At 44.7% G+C, this 21801-nt stretch overlaps 2 protein-coding genes across 4 annotated transcripts in view; one reads left to right on the forward strand and one right to left on the reverse strand.

Moving 5' to 3' along the window:
- The window catches only part of LOC135913842 (ashwin-like), a 32056-nt gene extending 19966 nt beyond the window's left edge, over positions 1-12090 (reverse strand). The window contains exons 1-3 of one of the 3 annotated variants that reach the window (XM_065446539.2): positions 11938-12090; positions 8940-9066; positions 3406-3614 (exon numbers count right to left, since the gene is read on the reverse strand). In XM_065446539.2, the coding sequence (XP_065302611.1) occupies positions 3406-3614; positions 8940-9038 (308 nt within the window). In that variant the 5' untranslated portion in view covers positions 9039-9066; positions 11938-12090. Of the gene's footprint in view, positions 1-3405; positions 3615-4495; positions 4594-8939; positions 9067-9155; positions 9175-11937 lie in introns of those variants that run through there. The other 2 variants (XM_065446540.1, XM_065446541.1) reach the window with 2 other exon arrangements.
- LOC135913841 (uncharacterized) overlaps positions 11134-21801 on the forward strand; it is a 59843-nt gene continuing 49175 nt past the window's right edge. The window contains exons 1-2 of the mRNA XM_065446537.1: positions 11134-11555; positions 20735-20929. Coding sequence (XP_065302609.1) covers positions 11263-11555; positions 20735-20929 — 488 coding nt within the window. The 5' untranslated portion in view covers positions 11134-11262. The remainder of the gene's footprint in view (positions 11556-20734; positions 20930-21801) is intronic.

Raw genomic sequence — 21801 nt, forward strand, 5'->3', positions numbered from 1 at the left:
ACATGGTATCTGGTGTGGAGAAAGAACCTTTGCCAGGAAGACAAACCAAGCTACAAGGAGTGAATCTGACCGGTGGGCAGTCTAGAGAACTATCGTGCAGTCCTTCCTGGCTTTTCATACCGGTTGGAGACCCTGTTGCTGGCATCATGCCTCGTACTCTTGACATACTTTTCCCCTTCCCCATTTACTCACTCGTATTAGGCCAAAGAGCCATTCTATAAATAAAACATTTATTCAATCAATCCAATAATTTTTTTTAATTCAGGGGACATAAAAATCTAGAGTTTTGGAAGATTTAAACTGGCGAGAACTAGGGGTTTTTTTCATTGTCTGGCACCAAAATTAATGAGAAACTGGGGGTTTTGTCTTCCACCAGGAAAGTTCAGTATATTTTAGTAACTTTTATACAGGCGACAACGACATTGCAGACTTTTGGACACGTTTGAACAAATGAAATCATTCACAAGAACACATAATGGCAAGGAGAGCTGCTCGCAAATCATGTGATGAAATCATCACTACATATCCTTCTTCTCAGGCATTACTAATACATTCAAAAGAAGCCATATTAATGAAAACAATAAATGGAAACAGTTTAGGTGATCCTTTGTTTACTTTGTTCTCTCCACATGTTTTAACAGAAAAGAAGTACTATAAACAGTTGTCCAGGCGGGCAAGCTTCACAGGAGGTGTTGTACTATTCCTTATCTTACGAGTGTACATTATCGTATGCATTGGGAGTACTTCTGTGTCATCATATAGACCTGTTCTACCTTTCATCTTTCTCTGCTATTTTCCTGTTCTGTAAGCTAGTGATATGCCGTCTTGCAATAAAATTAATGAACTACCAACTAGATGAATCAACCACTCTCCTGTAAATGTAACCCAGTTGTGTAAACATCCCCTCAACGTCACGGCTATTGTTTCTAATGCAGAGACACGTCAGCGCTGTGTTAACTCACTTCCTGATGCATTACCACAGTTTGCATGTATGTGATGGGCAGGAAATGTGATTCAATGGGCTATTGTATTCATGCAAACACAGCTGCTAAATAAGCAACAAGGATTCAATACTCAAGGCTGGCAGCCACTGAATAGTATATAATATTTTTATATATGCTGGTTTTTGCTTTATTGGTAAGTGAAAATGAGGCATGTACCACGTACCAAATAAAAGTAATGATGTGATATATCTTGACCACTTGCTCATAAAAAGTTCGCAGCGTTCATTAGTTTTATAACACTTGCATTTATTATTATCCCTTACAAGAAAGCACTACTTCACAGAGAAATTAGGTTTAACTACATTTTCATAAATTTTGTTCCGGGTGCACAAATACGTAATTATCTGGTTTTACCGAAACAGGAGACGATTACAATAAAAATTTCTGCACCAGCTGTCACCACTACAGAGAAAGTGCTCCCCATCAATGAAAAAAATCACTGCTCAAACACTGTACAGATGGTTAACCAGCGAAGCAGAAACATGCAACCCCGGTGCTTGGCACTGGGTTAATCCCGACTGTTCATTAAACAACAGCTTGGCAGGCTGCCAGATCCTTGGTACGCAGTTGCTGGTTGCGTTTGGCTGCGCGAGCCTGTTCTTGTGCCTGGGCTGCAGCATCAGCACGGCATAGACGAGCTTGCTCCTGGTTCTGCTCATGGTGTTGCTGACCGAAAGCTGCCTACTCCTCAAGAGTACATACGACGCGTGGCCTACCCATTTCGGAGCCGGAGAGAAATTGCTGTGCGTGCGCTCAGCTGTGATGGAGAGCAACGTCAGTACAGGCGCAGCTAATCCAACACCACCTAGATAGAACAAGGCCTTTTCACTCCTATCCATCACGTCACGTTACCTGGCCCGACTGCCATAGAATCTAATGGGGATGCTCTGGAGTAGGCAACAGTAAGTTTGACATCACCGCTTTTATCATGCCAGCCTTATCAATGGAAATTTCCGGCCAGGTAGTGTGACGTCAAATATAGAAATAAACAGGCCTTGTGCTATCTAAGTGGTGTTGGCTAATTGTGCATCTCTCTCTCTCTCTGTCTCATTCTTTTCCGTGCATATGCATGTGGTTGCGCTGGAGGAGTTTTCGGCATACAGGTGACCGACGGATGGACGGACAAATTGGCTAGCCATATACAGCTTCGCTGTAAAAGCGCAGCGAGGGCTTTCGAATCAACTGACTGGGGAGAAAAAGGCAGAAGCAAGAAAAGAAACAGTCTGGGAGGGAATGCACACTCTTTGAAACCAGAACACCACCTACACTGTATTCTTCGAAAGATCATGCGGGAGGTTTTGAAGAGCCAGGGCACTAATAAATGCTATTTGAAGTAACTGAGTTAAGCGAACGAAAGAGTCACTGGGGCTCGCCAGTGTTTTTAAAGGACAGCATGGAATATATACTAGTATATCGACATCAGAATATCACAGCACCTGCTTTCATACTGTATGCACACAATATGGTATAGCACATCACGTGATTACACATCACAGACTGCTGTTGTCCGCCCCTTGTCTCCTGTCTGTACAAGTGGAAAATGCCAAGCTACTTCTCACATTCGCTGGCCATTGAACACCATGAATGAGTAGACTAACATACCTGGAATGCCTTGCAAGTCAGAACCAAGGTCAGTTTTCTTTTCCTGAGATCTTTTTTGCGACAGCTGCTTTAGCGTTGGCATCACTTCATTTTCCTCCATATTTGTGCTCGCTTTGCTAGGTTCCCATCATACTCAGTGCGGGTATTTTCAGTTCAACTAAACATGCCACAAGTATTTGTAGAGACTGTGGGGTCGAGAGTAGTAGTGTTGCTCAGCTGCGTCATCTGCTCACCTCCACCGTTGTGTGGATGCTCTTTGCAACCATACGGTCTTCAGAATTATTGTTAGTGTAGCAGTCATCTGGGGAGATTATCAGTTGCTCGGATGCACTATAAAAAATTAGGGTGTTTGTGCTTAGTCTACTCATTGCAAGGCGTATGTAGGTGCCAGGCTGAATATAGCAAGATGAATGTTTTGTTTATGCACAAGAAATTGACCACAGCCCAGTGAAAGCAATAAATAAATGCTCAAGCACCATGCTAACAAACTTCTGTTTGTAAGTCAGTGCACACCACAGACCGGTAAGCCAAGTCTGAAGTCAAGCCATACTAAACTTGAGCTGTAAGCTGTATGACATAATGGTAATATCTGTCTTACAGCTGACATCCAATGTTGCTTCCCCTCTGCCAACTCCAAGACTCTGTCTCCCAAAGTTGCAATATTTGGTGGCCGCAGTGGGATTTGACACATACCTTTATCAGACTGGTGTCGATTTCGTGTCGAACTGCATCTCTGAATTTCACTACACCATAGGAGTACAAGACTGGCCGTTTATGCACAATGAGAGTCATAACTGACCGGTGCTTTGTGGACGTTGAGTCAGAGGAAGACTCCTGGGAGGCCTTCCGCTTGCAGCGGCTGTTGGCCCGCTCCTGCAGGGCTGACAGGGCTCGCCCCGACCGTGTGTCCCGGTACTCCCGCTGCGGCAGTGGCAGCACCGTCTTCTCGTACAATTGCACAAGATCCGCCTTGTCCAGTTCCTCGAGCCGCGGGTGCTTCACATACCGCTGTGATGGAATGGCAATTGCATGCGTGAGACCTCTTTCTCATCTTCTAAATTAAAAAATTACATTTTGCCCGTTTCCACTTATGAAGGGAGCACCCTTTCAAGTCTTCTAGCTCTTACTTGAACCCCTCCGCCCCCAAGTGCTTTATCAACACCATCACATCGCAATCTTGGGAGCAAACAGTGCAAACAATCTGGAGGGATAGACAAGACCAAGAAGGAAAAAGTTTGTAGTCCTGTTGTCTTTTGCTTCTATTGATTCCCCAAGTATGTTCAGACTATACTTTGTCACAACAACTTCATACAGTGCAGCAAAAGTTACAAGCCCCATCAGCTAATGAGGAATTAGAAGCCAGAGGACTTGCCCATTGTCTGCTGCCAATCTCTTTGTGCACTATACCGGATCAGCTAAACGACCAGAAGGACTAGAAGTGCACAGTGGGCAAACCTCCCCTCGTTTTGCATTGGCTAGTAAGACCTGTAGTTTTTTTCTTGCACTGAATGCAACTGGTGAGGTAGAGTATAGTTCGCTTAGCCACTTCATTATCAACAGACAAACAGTGTCCAGAGCATTACAAAGGTTTGTTTCAATATCCCCGTATCACACTGCAGTCCAGTAATGAGTTATAATCTTTCAACTGTACATTGCTGTATGCCAGCTGGTTAATAATTTAATTATGGGGTTTTACATGCCAAAACCACTTTCTGAGTATGAAGCACGCCATAGTGGGGGGGCTCTGGAAATTTCGACCACCTGGGGTTCTTTAATGTGTGCCTAAAATTTAAGTACACGGGTGTTTTCGCATTTCACCCCCATATGCCAGCTGGTTTTACACAGCTTCTTCATACATTGTATTCAAATACATATGATACAAAGCTCACCATTACAACCAGTAGTTCTGCACAGAATGTTCATGAAAATGAATGATTGCATCCATGGCAGCCAGTCAGTACACTTCAAAACAGTTTGCTTGAATGTTCTGCAAATGAATGAACCCAATATTCTGCATTGGGGTGCGATAACAAAATAGTCACAGGTTGCTCACCAGTATTGTCAAGCAGTACACACTGTTTACTTGTATTGCCACATTGGAAGAGTGGCTCACACAATGAGATTAAACATTGTGCTACAAGAGATGACATACGACACCAAGTCTAAAACCAGAACGAAATAGTCTAGCCTTTCATCTCTTACTTGCTCAGGCGAATGTGGCAATTGCCAGTGTAATTTCTTCTTGCAATGATGCTCCAGACAAGTTCAACAGAAATCAAGTTTCTTTGTTCCCAGCATGCTTGATGGCAGTTGCGTGGTGGTGCACAAGTCAGCCACTGAGGTGTCATTTTTACTTTCCACATGCCACACTCAAACCTCGTTATAAAAAAGTTTCATCTGACATGAAAATACTTTCATTGTATCCGATACTTGCAATAAGCACATAATCATTATGCGCTGATATTGGCATGATTTAGATTTTATTTGTCACATACCATAATTCATTATATCCATATTCACTATATTGAAAATATTCCGTCAGTATTCCTCTAAGAAAGGCTGTCATATGCTCTATGACCCATACTTATTTGCTTAGAGATTTTCTTGTCATAGCTCTGAATCGTACTGCTTGTCTTGTATACTAACAGACATTCAAATGAACCCTGAAAAAAGAGAACATTTTTTTCTGGCATATTTATTTTGTGACTTCTGTGGTATACACTGTTATTGCATGTGAAGCGACGATAAATATATATACAGACTACACAAAGCACTAACCTGTTATCATGTACACCTGTCGAAACAATCTATCACAATGCCACAATCATTTCTGTAATGCACTATGAAATGGATGGTGGTCACGGAGTATTGTGTATTGATCATAAAACCAGTCCACATGCTTTATAGTCCTTTAGGGCAACTGTTTCACTAATGGCATTGATGTCTTGTTCAAATCTTGCAATCAAAGAGCCCCCAAAGTGATCAACAGTTATTCTATTCTTTCCTACAGTGCCTTAAAAATATTTCAATTTCACCAGACAGCCAACAGGCGTATAATTAAGGCAAACTGCCCAGCTTTCTATGTGGCACTTGTGCAACTATACATCGCGTTTTCCAAAGAAAACAAAAATTACACACATTCATACAGTTTTTGTGGTGATTTCTACAAACCCAAACACATTCGCCGTAAGCGAGGGTAGCATGGAGATCCTTCGCACAGAACACATCTATCTTAGTACACACGTTTTGCAGGGCCCCGCCACAGAAGTTCGAGTGCAATCTGTGCATGTTTTGCTCATTCTTAACACCCACTTTATTGCACATTGCGCAGTGTTCAAGCACTACCACACCCAGAATCACTAGGCGTGCTGTACAACAAGATTCGTCTCACATATCACACGTTTTTCAGTTGTGAAGCAACGATGATTCAAAGGGAAGACTTACAATCTACTGAAAATGCAGAAAATTTAGATAAAAATAGAAAAAGATATTGTGCAGATCCTTCGCACTGTGGCAATCGACGTTATGCAAAGCAACACCAGCAGGCTCTCTAGCATTGTTTGGGGTACCCCAAAGCGACACCAAGTGTACTAATGTGTGCGTGTAAATTGAGAAGTTTGTGTGCATTGTGGGCATACGGTGCCTGTGACGATAGCAGCACGATGACGAGAAAGTTGAAAACGATCGTATAGACGTCAGACTCTGGAGTTTTGCAAGACGCGCAGCGCCACCTGTCGGTGCGAAGAGGCAGTAATTGAGTAGTGCGAAGCCCGACTCCCTTGCTAAGTTGCCCATGTAGCTAGCGAATGCGAAACAACGATTTAACTAGATTTTCATCCATATTGCGAGTGTTTTGCGCATTTAACACCCAGACAGAGAGCTATGAATTTTTACGCTAGTCAAACGCGCCGCCGAACTGCCATAAAGCGCTTGCTGGCTCTGTCTTCAGACTGATGGCGGAAATGACGGCAACCGCGATTGTTCAGTTTTACCGACTTCCGTCGCAATCGTATGAAGGTGAAAGGCGAGAGCACTGGATACGGGCCGTTCAATCTGTTGGGTAATCTAATTACTTGCATTCCCCACAACACAGCGGCTCGCATGAGAAAGTGCGACAATTTTGTTCTGCTGTAATTGTGTTGCGTAGCCCTGACGGAGGACCATGGTAACCAAGCGAACACTCAAGAATCTGCAGTCGCCACTTCGTTGGTAACAGAAAAAACAACGTTGCGAACCATCCTGCTTATGTGCCATCGATATCTCCACCTGTTAACAGACGTCCGCCTCCGCTTAACTCAACAAGTAGAACGGAGATATTTGGCAGGCCAGTTTAACCAAACATTTTGTTTCGTTTTTGAATTCAAAATCCTGTTCTAGAGCATCGTTGTATCGCGAGCTCATTTCTACTTTCGGTATTTTGTATGTCCTGTGCCAATACAACAAGCACACTTCGCAATGTGCTGAGCCTGCTCGGCTGCGTTTTTCAAATGTGAGCAATAAAGTCGCTGTAGAAGCACTGGATGAGTAATTGCGAAATAATGCACGTGTAAAGAAAAAAATGGCGCGTTTATTTACATTTATTTGTGCGCGCTTGTTGCTCGAAGCGCCTGCAAAAAGTTCAAATTAAGGTACTGAGCGATGCTGTAGCTCCTGCGAGAAAGAAAGATGCAGCACGTAGGCACTGTAGGAAGCTTATTTTCGTTATGATCGCACGCTGTTTGCTGCCTTGGAAAACGTTTTCTGTTTGTTGCCCTGGAAAAGGCTATGAAAGGATTTACTCTCTGTAAATAATTGCGAGACAAAACATTACAATAATAACATGCATAAAAATATAGGAGATACCCAAGTCTTGTGTTCAGGACATTTTTCATATGAACTAATTTGAGATGCTTAGATTTTTATGCTGATATGCCTATAAACAAACCTGATGCTCTCTGTACTTGCGCGCTGCAACACGCCGAAATAACCCCTAGCTGAGACTTCTTTTATATTGTACACGTACTTCGCCCTGCTGAGCTTCCTCCCTTTCCGAAGCGTGTATGGGCGGAAGAAGCTTTCCAGCTCCTTTATTTTTAGGAAACCATGCCTCAACACAACCGAAAGCGGAGGGTCCATTGTGGCCTATGCACCTTCGCTTGTGGACAGCTCTTTTTGCACTACTCAGTTCGCGCCAAGTCTGCGATGGGGGCGCTAGTGACGGGTTTTTCCGCAGCGCCGCCTGGGCAGAGTCTGAGGTCTATGGCGGCAACGACATGGTTTCTACGCCGGCAGTTTGACGAGGGCTTGCATGGCAATTGTCGGCTCTAACACGGGTACTGGACGAGCGAAAACTTGAGAAGCCCAGACCATGAAGTCACCAGCGACTACGTGTTATGCAATCGTACGTATCTGTGGCTATGCAACGTGGTGTATGTAAGACGACGATGACATGTGCACTCCAGCGAAGAAATGTTCAAGCACGATTAACTTGGGCGATCACGAACTCTGTACAACGTCGCACAATTTCTACGGAGCGTGCTACGAGGAAAGTACCCAGAAAGTGGGCCGGTCCTTGAGATAGTGCAGTCAACTAAGACGGCAGCTCAGGGCGCGGGCTGTCAAAAAGGGAAGATGACGAGGAAGTGTCGCGCGCAGCGCGTTTCGAAGAGCTTGCCGGCTTTGGAAGGAGCGAAGCGCGTGTGCGGCACGTGCGCGATGACGGCCAAAACCGGCAATATAGGTTAAAAAAAAGGGGGGGGGGGGGGGGGGCGATCGTCGCTTATCTGTTAGATAACCGAAATATTACGCTTGTTAGGAAAAAAATTTAAAAAAAAACAAATAACACCGGGCTGCTGTGCTCGACGGCAGAAGTTCGATTCCACCATAGCTCACGCGTTACTTCCGTTTTCTTAAAGCGAGGCGAGACAGGAGCTTACCTACCTACCGCAAAGTGCCAAGAATGAGGCAAAGACTGCTTCGCATTAAAACAATATGCAGTAAATGCGTGCACGCACCAAGGAAACGCCTACTTCATGCACGACACCGGTTTTTCAGAGTAGCGCGAAATCGCACGTGTGATAAAAGGGAAAGCGACGGGCACATTGCTGCCCACAAACCAGTGAGTAGCGATGGGAGTGTATTTCGGCAAGCAGCGAACGAACTAACGACAGCACTGCCATTGTAAAGCAAAACGGCAGGCTGCTGAGATCGCTAAAAACGCACATACACACACATTCCAACGGGCGCTAACGACGCCGAAGGCACCGGTACACGGCTGCGCGTTGTTGATTGCCGGAACTAAGTTATCCAGCACATGTGTTTTTTGCCCGCGAAAGAGCCAAAACGTTTGCTCACCTCTTTCAAAATTTTGACGATGGCCTTCACCGACATAAGCTCTGGATAAAGTAGGTCCACATCTTCGGAAGGAGCTGACGACGCGCCGCCGGCCGCCATCGCGGAATTGAGTCGCCGCCGTTGCCAGCTGAAAATGGATTTAGGGCAGCAGATAACGGGTGTTAAAGACAGTAGGTCGTGGTTAAAGATTAGTTGGTTACAATCTATAACAATTACCATAAAAGTTAATCTCCCTAGTAATCTTGCAATAACTTAGACATACACTTTGAGAACAACTTATTACGTCACGCTATAGAACTTTTGCCTCCTATAAATGAGTCACACTTTTTGGCACAGACTGACCGAACTTATGAAAGCGTTAAAGTGCTCCGATAGTCGTGTAACGACGATGAAGCTGTGTTATGAATATAAATGTCTTTAGTAGCATTATTCCGGATTTGCTAACGCTGTTGTCGTGCACTCTTAGAAAAATTTACACCCTTTGGGGCGTATCTGTCACGAACGGCATGCGCGTTATCAGTGTGACGCAGCATTCTCGACAGGAAAGTAGCGAGCGCCGAGTTTCAAGAAAGGAAACGCAAGCAAGGCAGTTGACGATTATTCTTGTGGGACAAATATACACCCCAAAGGGTGCAACCGTTTTAAGAGTGTGGTAACGCACTCTTACACTCTAAAAAAAATTTACACCCTTTGGGGCTTATCTTGTCCCACAACAATAATCGTCATCTGTCTTGCCCCCGTTTCCTTCCTTTAACGCTGCGAGCCCGGTACTTCCCAGTCACGAACGGCATGCGCGTTATCAGTGTGACGCAGCTACGGTGGCTAGTAACGCAGCATTCTCGACAGGAAAGTAGCGAGCGCCGAGTTTTCAGGAAAGGAAACGCAAGCAAGGCAGATGACGATATTATCGTTGTGGGACAAATTTACACCCCTAAGGGTGCAAAAGTTTTAAGAGTGTATGATTATTTTGTTAAACGACCTTTGAAGCTTCGCAGGAGCGCTCGGAAATAACCTGTCAAGTACCAATAAATACCCATGGGTAGAGGGATTGTTAAAACAGATGCCACCGTGCCAGGTGTTTGTTTACATAAGTTACCTAGCGCTTCAGCGTCAGCAATATTTCATTTTACACGGGGCATGGACTGCGAATTAACCTAAAACTTGCGATCACAATTATTGTATTGTCGCAATGAAAAAAGATAGACATAGAGCGACAGAAGCAAGCAATCGAACTTCATAGACTCAATAATTAATTTTACACGTTACGCTAGTTTCACGCACGATCTTCTTTTAGAACAGTTTCCAATTATCAGGTTTTTGTCAGAGACTTCCTATATGGGCAACCAGCGCTGAAGCTTCGCGTGCCGACAGCAGCGCCGTAACACACAGCCTAGCGAGCGGTAGACACAGTTTCCAGTAGCACACGCAGTGATTTCGTGTCAGCAAATTCACCGATTATCTTGAGTCACACTTTTCACGGCTCCTCAAACGGCAGGGAACCGACGTGCTAGGACGTAGCAGCGCATGCGCTCTACGCAGCGCGCATGGCCATGGACAGAACTTGGCTGGCCGCATCGGGCTAGACAAACATTGATACAGGTGCACGTTTCTTATCGCTAAATATGTCGTGCCATCTTCGTAGCCGCCCTATCGGACGGTTTCAGCATATTTAAGTAACGCATGAAAAATGTCGTAGCGCCTCCTGGCCAGCGCTGGTTCCCCATAGAGACGTATATATGAATACGCATTCCTGAATTAAATGTATATCGCATATAATAAACCTTCATGCCAGCTCGCAACAGCGAAATGTAGAATTCTTGCGGTAGCATGACACAAAGAAAAAAAACAACTGGAAATTAAGACATTCAGCTGTAAAAGGATTAAAGACTTCATCGAAGCCTTACGTGTGTGCACTCCAGCCACTGCATTTAACAGCGCTGAGCGCTTCAACGAAATAATTAAAGCACAGAACTCAAGTTTCTCCTGGGTATAACGCATTTAATCTGCTTTAGGAATGACGAAAGGACAGATCTACACTTGGGAACGCAAATGTTTATACCACCGATAGTGGCAGTGGTTTATACTTCGATGGGCTCTCCACCTGACCTCGACTGAGCGGTACCGGCCGCGCCTCCTCGAAAGAGAGGAAGGGTAAAAAGGCACGCCAATTCAGAAAGGGAGAGGAGCATGCAACTTTGCGTTTCTCCTCTCTCAAAGCTTCCAGCAAACATGTCCGCGCCCAGACCCATGGCTGCGTACGCCAGCGCTTCGTGATTGTGCGGGAAAGCAAAAAAAAGAGTGGCTACCCGCGAGCGAAAAAGTCATGGCTGTGGTGCGTGCGGTGATCGTGAACTTTGTGTTGGCCTGTGCGTGTGTCGGTGTGCTCGCGCAGTTCAACTGGCACGTGCGGGACAACTTCGACGACATCCGGACACGGATCGACAAAGTTAGGGGCGAAAACTGTCGGGTCGTCGATGTCAACGAGCTCTTCCTGCCCAACGAAACCGTCACTCATGTGCCCAACATCCAGAGGCTCAACATCGATCCGGTCTTCCCGAACCGGACCAATCTACTACACGTACACAACATGGCCATTTCGCGGGCATTCTTCTTCAGGTAAGCTATGCGACGCGTCGCTGGCGACGCCCTGTTTTGCTAGATGCGCTCCCCACGGAAAAAGCGGCACATCGACTCATCGCATTCCACGATCGCGTACGTGCGCTCTCGGCATCGCTAGGCGCCCGCTCTGATGCCGAAACATAAGTTCTCGACCGTTGTGATTTGCTCGGAAAGGTGTACGACTTGACGCGCATCAAAGCATGACGCAGGAGTTACAGGCCGGATAAACAGCATCCTGTCAATTCGTAGTTCGCGTGTATAAAATTTTGACCGTGTAGCTGCCCCTCGATCGAAGGAGCCCGTTCTAAGCCGAGGACATGCATTCAAATCCCGTTACCGTTTGTGCGAAGCCTTACAAACCAGCGCAGCGCGTACTTACGCGGGAAGCGCAGATTTTTGAAAAACCTGCTTCGGTCTCCACACGCGACAGCAGCGCAGCCGGGTTTCTTCAAATCCGTTCCACTTTCGACGGCGGCCTCGAAGCGATCATGCATGTCTTGTTGCACTGTGTTGCAGCTTACGATGCGTTGCAAAGGCGTGTTGCGCGTAGTTCTGTTTTGACGCAACGGTGAGGGTGAAGTCGCCGCGCGTCACAGCGCGCAGTGGTAACTGACGAGAAAACGGGTGTTGAAACCGCAACAGTCGCAACGGTGCTTGTACCGTCGTAACTCATGCATGCCTCATGCCGCCGTGGTCTGCGGCCTTGCGAGAGCTTTCTGTGGAAAGGGGTACTCTTTTATGATGTGCATCATTAACGCCGCGAGTATCCGTGCAAATCCCGAATGAGCATATCAAGCAGTCGCCTGGTTGAGAATCATTCACTTGATTTATCACAAGGGGATCCTTCCGTAGCTAAGCAATGTCGCATCGACAGACGCCATACCTTACTTCCCTCTTTATGTATTGTTGTTCTATACTTGCGTTTCATTGCGTGGCCAACGTACGCATGCAAGCAGTTCAGTAATCAGTTCCCATATACTTAATTTCTGTAATGTTTACCCCTTCGGCCTATCAAGTGCTTAATTACCAGATTCCTTATTCTCTTGCACATTTCAGACACAATTATTGTTGGATTAGCAGCTCATTACTTCCCTGTGCTTTGTGCAGCAAGAAATTCAGCTGCACAGACCATAAAAGCTTTTGTAAGAAACAGAAGGATCAGCACAAACAATTGCATAGAAAACTATTATGTGTCAAATAAAAGCTTCATAAATCCTCAATTTTCTCATTCTTCATGCCCCATAAACAGTTGCCAAGGTTTAGCTGTTCTTTTCTGTAAGCCATCTCACATTCTATTGTGAGTGTACACGTGTGGTCAAAAGTTTATGAACTGAGGAATCTGCAAAAAGACAGAATTCGCTTGTTTCTTTGGCATGTAACTATAGTCCTTCGTTTATGGATTTTACATTTTCTTAAACTTGAGGTTTATGAATCAGGCATTAACTTGAAAGAGGAGAACAGGGGAGAATTTTGAGGCTTTTGTGCCTGCACCCCAAAGTTTGGAGATTATTGTGGTGACTTTTGGATAGTGTCCAAAATACTTTCCAATACTCTCCCTTTGGACATAAGCATTCTATTTAAATAAGTGAAATCACTTACAGAAACATGTAATTGCAAGGAGAGCTGCTTGCAACTCATATGGCGAACTTGTCTCTACAAATGTTCGTTCTCAGGCATTATTAATACATTCAAAATAAACCACATTGAAGGAAGCAACAAATAAAGCTGTATCTGTCGATGCCTTTTTTACTCCTGTTCTTTACACTTTATTAACAAAGGAAAAATACAAAAGCTGTGCACAAAGGTACACTTCACAGGCGGTGTGAAGCTTTTCCTTATATTACTAGCCCTTGTTGCCATGCAATATCATATGCCTTTATGTTTCCGTATTATATATAGACCTGTTAGGTCTTTGTCTGTTGTTTGACACTTATAACGTAAAATTATTCCAATCTGTATTTATCCCAAATCAGACATTAGCCCTCCCTGATAGGTCAAGATGGCGCGGGCTCTGCCCATGTAGGCGTGGTGCCCTCCCATATGGGCAGAGCCGGAGCCATTTTGACCTATCGGGGAGGGCTAATGTCCGATTTGGGGTAAATACAGATTGGAATAGTTTTACATTATACCAGCCTTGGTTTATCGTGAACACTCTTGCAACAACATACCAAAATATATTCACGCATCATATTTGCAAACAATATTCACGAATCAGCCACTCTTTTTCAATGTTACATAATTGGGTTAACCATCCTCTTAATGTCCCAGCTACTGTTTGCAATGCGAAGCAATGTCAATGTTGCGTTAATTTACTCCCCAGCGCATTACCACATGTATGCAACCGCTGTGACGTGCTGAAAATGTGATGCAATGTACCATTGTCGTATTCATGTAAACAAGGCTACTAAAGGAGCAACAAGGTTCCATTCATTAAAGGTCAGCAGGCACTGAATATATTATATATGAAATTGAAGCTTTCTTTGACCTTTGTGCTTCTGCTGCTGCTATTGTCTTGCACGTGGTGTCGGGGAATGTCTCGGAGCGTGTATATACATAGCAGGAGCATGGCAGAGAGGAAAGTTGAAGCGAGAAGCTCGTTTGGTCCTTTCCGTTGTGTGACGTGCACAGTGCCCTGTGGAGCTCCATGGGTATTGTCACATTAGCCTCTTGACCGATGTAATTATCCATGACCCCACTCAAAAGCATTGCAGAAAATACAGTGCCTACATTTCTACTAATGTGCAAGCCCAGAGGGGACCTAGATAGAACTGTAGAGAGGAGGCAGAGAATGGGTAGAACTGACGCAGTCCAGGAACGAGTGAATAGTTGCCTTGTTACCCTCGCAGTTCCCGTACTTGGACAGTGGGTGGTTGAGGGAAAAGATGTGAGAAGGCAAGGAAACAGCGGTTACGGGCAAACTAAAGGTACAGTACAGTAAGCCTCTGCTATTTCTGAACAATAAGCATCATGCAAATTTGTCAAGCAGACAACTGACTCAAAGCCGCATTGAAACACCATAGTGTCCAGGCGATACTGCGAAAGCGGTCGCAGGTCAAATGAACACTTCTGTGCCTGCCGCAGTAGCTTGACTGATAGGGCATTGCTCGAAGTCACGCGTTTAATCCCGACCGTGGCAGCCGAATTTTGACAGGAGCGAGATACAAAAGCACTAGTGCACTTAGATATAGGTGCATGTTAAAGAACACCGAAGTGTCAAAATTAACATGAGATCCGCCACTATGGTGTGCCTCATAATCCGATCATGGTTTTGGCACGTCCAGCCTCATTCATTCATTTTAAACAGTGCCAAAAACACGGACAAGGAAGGGCGCGAGACCAGCGCTGGTCCAGTGCCCTTCCTTGTCCGTGCTTTTTTTTTTTTTTGCACAGTTTAAAATGAAGGATCCATACCAACTAGCTTGTGCCTGGACCCTTATGACCTATAATTCAATTAAAGTGTAACACTTCTGCCACAATGTGATGTGCCATGTGAGGCAAAAGAAAGCTGAACCCTCTTAGAGATTATGAAGAATGGCGCACAATGCTTCAAGCAAACATGTCTTCCTGTGTGTTGACCTCTACAAATTTTACATTCGTGTTAACTGAAAAGATTTTCCTACAGCTATCTACTTAAAGAAATTTCAAGTCACGTTTGCTTTGTCAACATGGAATTCATCATTTGCAGCTGGAAATTGTTAAATTTTTGTCAGTTAATCTTTGTTTACATTTGCAGGCAGGATAGGAAATTCCAGTGACAACATACATCAGCAGTTATAACTAACTTTTATTTTTAAATATATCGATCTTCATCTGCCATCACATATTTGAAGGAAAAGGGCGGCACAAATCTGTGTCTCGCTCACATGCTCTGGGAAAACAAAAGCGCTGAAAAACATGGGCCCTGTCAACAGAGTGCTGGATCATTTCCAGGCAATATCTTGTATTGGAAGTAAAAGCTTGGTGATATAATGAGCCACCTGCTTTTCAGCACACATCTCGCAAGAGTGAAATGATTTTACTGGCCATGTAATTATTATTTAGTTTGAAAACATATATCTACAGTTGAGCGACAGGAAAGGAGAAAAGTAGGCTGGCAGCTGCCACTGGAAGGGGTGCTGCACTTGCCGTTTCTTGAAGAGAAAAGAAAGAACAAGATGACAGATCACAAAGAGTAGAGTATGGCAATAGGAACTGAAGAGATAAACCAAGGAAGTCTCCAGGTTGCACTAATTACAAAACAATACAAAAAAGTCCAAGGTCTCATCACTTGCTAACAAACAAAAGAAAGATTACATAGGGGAAGCCAGGGCAGTTTCTTCTAGGAAAGTAAGTAGAGCACGATGAGCCTGGTCGTGTCGAGATGCACAGTCACTGGGATGCAGGCATTCATTGGGCTACAGTGAGAATCATGCATAGAACTGATGATTGTCCCCGTGCAATCACACATTGCTGCTGCAGTGTCGTAGTGGCTGCACAATCAGCATGGGTCTTGTTGGTAGTGCTTGAATTTTTCTTGTTGTACAATAGAGGTGATGTTGGACAACCTTGTGGCTTCTTATGTCAATGTTTAAAAAGCTAATTTGGTGCCAGAATAGTTATATAGTGCTGGTTCACTTCAGCCGTGAGGGTTGCTGACTGACTGATTTTATGAAAGTGTAACCTTGTGGGTTAAAAGAAACGTCATTAAATAAAAAAATTCAAATTGTGCAGTTAAGCATCCTGAAAATGCACAGTCAGTTATGAGGGACGTGGCAGCGGAGCTCTCTCGATTAATTGTGGTCACCTTGGGTTCTTTAACGGCCATCTAGTTTAAGTCCATGAGCATGTTTGCAGTCTGCCCTCATTGGAGTGTGGCTGCTGCGGCAGGTGCCATTAACCAACGGGTATCGTTTTTGCATATCTTGTGTTATTTGGGTTGACTTAACCATTCCAGCCAGAAATTGTCCATAGGCTAGGAGTGGATAAGGTACAAAATGCTGGAGGGGCAGCATTTTACGTAATGAGGTTTACAGGGAGTACATCAAGTTGTTGAAGGATTGGAATTTATGTGCACATTAAATAACAGTAAAACATAGCTATAACATGTTTACTTATTTATTTGAAGGTAACATTAGTCCAGTTCTAGAAATGGTAAATACAGTTAACAAATAGTACATTAGCACTTGTATTTAATAACAGCTTGGCACATCAGTACAATAAAATAATGATTTAATATTTCAGTACAGTAATACAACACAATGGCTATCCTTGCAAGCATACTGAAACAAGGGCAGAGAGAAAATTCAGCATTTGCAATATGAGCATGAGGACAGTTTCATTTGTACAATAACAACACACGCCAATACAGTAACAACACGCTATAACACATCAGTAGATAAAAAAAAATGGCTGTGGTTTAGCCCTGGTTAAACCTGGTTGAATTGCGAAAGCAAAGTTTCCTGGGCACATTGCAACTTCTTTCTCTCATCCTTCCTAGCTTGCTTAGCTTTTGCCTTAGAATTTAACTGTTCTGAAGCAGTAGAGCAACTAGATTCAGATATACATAGTATGCACGTGACGTCACATCCCCTGCTTCCGCTACCTTCCGCCATCTTAGGGTACCTAACGATGGGATACCTTATCAACAGGCGCGCGCATAGGCCTATAGGTTTCCCAAGATGGCGCTGCCATAAACCGGAAGTCGCGGAGTATCATTGAATGACGTACGTGCATACTACGTATAGACTCATGGAGGAATGAAACTAAGTAGAGGCCCTACCCCCTTCGCGCGCTAGGAGAAAAGTGTGGAGGAAATGACATTGTAGGTTCTCCTTTGTTTTGCTGTTTTTTTATTTCTTTGCTGTAGTGGCCCCGCCTTTCGGGCCACAGTGGCGGCTTTGTTATTGTTCTGTGCGCTCACACGTGTTGCTCCGTAGGTTTCGTACCGTGGAAAAGGCGCCGTGCGGGCAGGTATGCGTTGGTCTCCGTGTTTTGTTGCGCTGCGTTATCTGGACCGTGCTCTACCGGATGTTGCTGTGGCCAGGTGGGACAGGAGGAACTAAAGTTCGTGAAATGAACGTGCATGCAACACTGTACACAATGTACCGCGCCATGGCAATGGCTACAGACGAAGGAATATCCGCAGGAAATTTTGCCCGCTTTGGTGGAATCATGCTAACGTGCTAACGATTGTTTAGTATTGCTGGGGAGCGCGCGAGTCCGAGCAGTGCGGTTGCGCGCAGCGAGGCGTGGTTTCGCAAGAAATGTAAACAAGAGAGGAGAGCTGGCCCGATAGGCGGAGCAACGCCAACTTCCGGCTTCACTTTCACTTCACAAAGAGTGACGTCAGGGCCTCTCCTGAGTTTCCTTCCTCCGTGTATAGACCCTTCGTCGGTAACTTCCATGGCGAGTCTGATCAACCAAGGCGTAGCGCATGAAGCCGCCACAGAGCGAGCGCAAGGCAAGGAGGTCGTCATATCAACGGAGAGATCTAGAGACCACCTACTGCATCTTACACTCTTAAAACGCTTGCACCCTTTGGGGTGTATATTTGTCCCACAACAATAATCATCATCTGGCTTGCTTGCGTTTCCTTCCTCGAAAACTCGGCGCTCGCTACTTTCCTGTCGAGAATGCTGCGTCACACTGATAACACGCATGTCGTTCGTGACTGGGAAGTACCGGGCTCACAGCTTTAAAGAAAGGAAACGCGGGCAAGACAGATGACGAATATGGTTGTGGGACAAGATAAGCCCCAAAGGGTGTAAATTTTTCTAAGAGTGTAGGCAAAGTTACACCCTTTGGCTTGCCCCTTCTGCCACACAACAATAATCGTTATCTGCATTGATGCATTTCCTTTCTTTAACGTTGCGAGCCCAGAACTTTCCAGTAACGAACGGCACGCGCGTTACACTTTTCATTCTTAAATCGTTTGCACCCTTTGGGGTGTATATTTGTCCCACAACAGTAATCGTCATCTGGCTTGCTTGCGTTTCCTATCCTGAAAACTCGGCACTGGCTACTTTTCTGTTGAGAATGATGCGTCACACTGATAACGCGCATGCCGTTTGTGGCTGGGAAATACCGGGCTCGCAGCTTTAAAGAAAGGAAACGCAGGCAAGACAGATGACGGTTATGGTTGTGGGACAAGATAAATCCCAAAGGGTGTAAATTTCTCTAAGAGTGTTAAAACGGTTACACCCTTTGGGGTGTGTATTTGTCCCACAACAATAATCGTCATCTGCCTTGCTGGCGTTTCCTTTCTTGAAAACTCAGCTCTGGCTACTTTCCTGTCGAGAATGCTGCGTCACACTGATAACGCGCATGCCGTTCGTGACTGGGAAGTACCGGGCTCGCGGCGGTAAAGAAAGGAAACGCGGGCAAGACAGTTGACGATTATTGTTGTGGGACAAGATACGCCCCAAAGGGTGTAAATTTTTTAAGAGTGTAAAAGTGTGCGCGCCGGCTCGGGTGCCACGGCACACGCGACCAGCAGCTCCCTTCTAGCTGCGGCAGGCAGCAAGCTGATGTCACACGTCGTCATAGCAACGGAGAGAGCTGACGTCACACCACCTGCTAAGCTCCGTGCCGGCTCTGGGGGGGCACGGCATACGCGACGAGCAGATAGACCTGGCGTAGTACTGCTTTCGCAATAATAGCACATTAGCCCTTCACTGCACTAACAAAATCCGAGTGCCATCCTTGCAGTCAGGACAGGGGTAATTGGAGATTGCAGGGAGAGGCCTTCGTCCTGCAGTGGACATAAAACAGGCTGATGATGATGATGGTGATCCTTGCAGTCTGAAACAAGCATTGAGAACAAATTGCAAATTTTGACGTATACATGCTCAGGAAGATGGTCCCATTCATGCGCAGTCAACAATAAAAACAACTGAACGTTTGAAACAGTTATTTCGGAATTATGGTTCCCTCACGTGTTTGTTGTGCTTATTGCAAGTAATCACATCAATTCTTTATTTATCTAGACACTGTTGTCTCTACAAGTTTTCCTCATTTTTTTTATTGTCACGGTGTAATGATAGTGAAGAAGAGGAAGCACTACCAGGAAAAATGAGTGAAGAATTTAACTCTTTATCGGGTGAACTTGTGCCCAACAAGAAAAGCGACACTCAGATGACAATGATAGCGGTGAGGTCATCCGTTGTTGAATCTACACTCGCGGTCCAAGTCCCCATACATTCCAGATATTATTGCCGATGCTTCTTTATATTACAGAATGTAAACACCATTTCCTCAGAATGACTGAAAGCTGAGTAAACTGGTAGGCATTCGTGATACGGAAGAGCAGGCATGCAAAACACGGCCACAATTAGAGAGAGGGACAACTCAATAAGGCTGAGCATCAACTAAAATGTTGCATATTGGCTGAAAAAAAAAAAAAACATCTGAGACATAAAACCTATCTGCACTTCATTATCTAGGAAAGACATCCCAAGCAATTCAGTCATAGACACGTGTGGACACCCACCAAAAATGGTGGTTTAAACATCACAATTTCTCTTTATGCATGATAATCGAGGGCTGACTTATGCACATGCTACCGCTATTATTCACATGCCATACGTCAACCATAAGCATCAGTTCATGTCTGAATGGAGCCTTACCGTCTGCAAATTTAGGAGTACATTTTCAATCACGGCAGTGCCTCTACATGTGCATTGCCGTGCATGCAATGTGATTAGATGTTGCTGCCTCGCTGTCAGTTTGGTGACAATGTTTACGAAGTTTCTGATGCACAAAGCATGTATTTGCTTGAGGATGATACAGTATAATGGTGATGAACCAGTGAAAGCAGTCACCAACAAAACGTAAGACAATATGCACTTGGCAGTATGCCTGATGGCTTGTGAGGGAATTTGCAGTACTGTAAGTGCTAATGTGCGACCTCATTCTTCCTCATCTGTGCTGGTCACCATCACCCTTAAATCTTTCTCATCTGTACAGATTATCGCCAGCACGTTCCTTCATTGTCATAGCTTGAGCTTGGCAAGAATTAAATGGTTCTTTAGGGAATATTATAGTGCAAGTGGTCCAGAGCAGCCATAAACACTATAAATCAGTGTTGTTTCTGATAGGTCTAGGTTTTTCTTCCACTTATGTCAGGAGCCTTTGTTTCCCTGCTCCAGCTTTATTGTGAATAAAGGACCATCCCTGCATGTTCTTCTCTCGTGGTGCAGTTTCATCCTGCAGAAGGCAGCAGACAATGACGAGCCTGGTTTCATGTACTACTTCATGTCGGTGATCTCAGATGTGGCCGCCAACCGTTTCATCAACAGCAGCGCCATCTACTACGGCCCCAACATGTCATTCACACCGTCATACAAGGGTTTCTTCAACAAGACCATGCCCTTGTTTGCACCGAGGGCATACAGGTGAGTGTGGCTGGCCAAATATGTGTTGTGATGTGCAGGTTGCTCAGTGGCGCAGCAGTGTGCATGCACGTGTGTGTCCGTCTCCATGAGTGTAGCAGCTTTTCTACAGGGTGTCCCTGCTATCATGCACCAAGTTCTTTAAAAAAAAAGAAATGCCTTTCGGGCTTTAGAACATATTTGAAAACATAAATTTCAATTGTATTGTGGCAGTATTTCATGTGGCTATACTTTCCACATTTTAAGGAGACCCTGTGAAACACAAAAAAGACCTGACAGTGCTTCTTGCTTGCATCTCACTGCAGTGGCATTCAAGCATGCTGCGAGGCAACTAAATGCATTCCCCATGGTTGTATTTGCATGGTTGCATGGTTGTGTTATTTGATATGGCTGTAACATTTCTGCTAGCGACAAGGCCTCGTGTCTAATCACTTGACAATTTGTAACAGTGGTAAGCATAATGCCAAGGCTAAGTTATCAAAAACATTGCAGCTCAGGCTATTAATCCTTTAACCCCCAATCTCGAGCTGTACTCGTCGTGGGAGGTTGTACGAATATCGTCAGTGACAAGTCGCACTCGCTGAGCCTGATGTTGCGCTGCTACCATTGCCAAAGACGAATTACGGTCGGCATTGAGGGAACGCTGCCTTCAAAGTAGATTTGCTTTTTGTTTAATCTGTGTGTTAATTCTAACCAGAAACCAATAAAGTAATATATTTACAGAATCAAAATGTCACAGAAAAAAATTATGACTACATAAAAAACTTGGGAAGTTTGATTTGTTTCTCCAGAATTAATTTGGGGATTAAATGGTTAATTTGCCATGTGAAGCCAATTTGAATATGGCCATGAATGTGGCAGCCACCTTAAAGAAG

This window comes from Dermacentor albipictus, chromosome 5, assembly GCF_038994185.2.
Source record: "Dermacentor albipictus isolate Rhodes 1998 colony chromosome 5, USDA_Dalb.pri_finalv2, whole genome shotgun sequence".
Lineage (NCBI taxonomy): Eukaryota > Metazoa > Arthropoda > Arachnida > Ixodida > Ixodidae > Dermacentor > Dermacentor albipictus.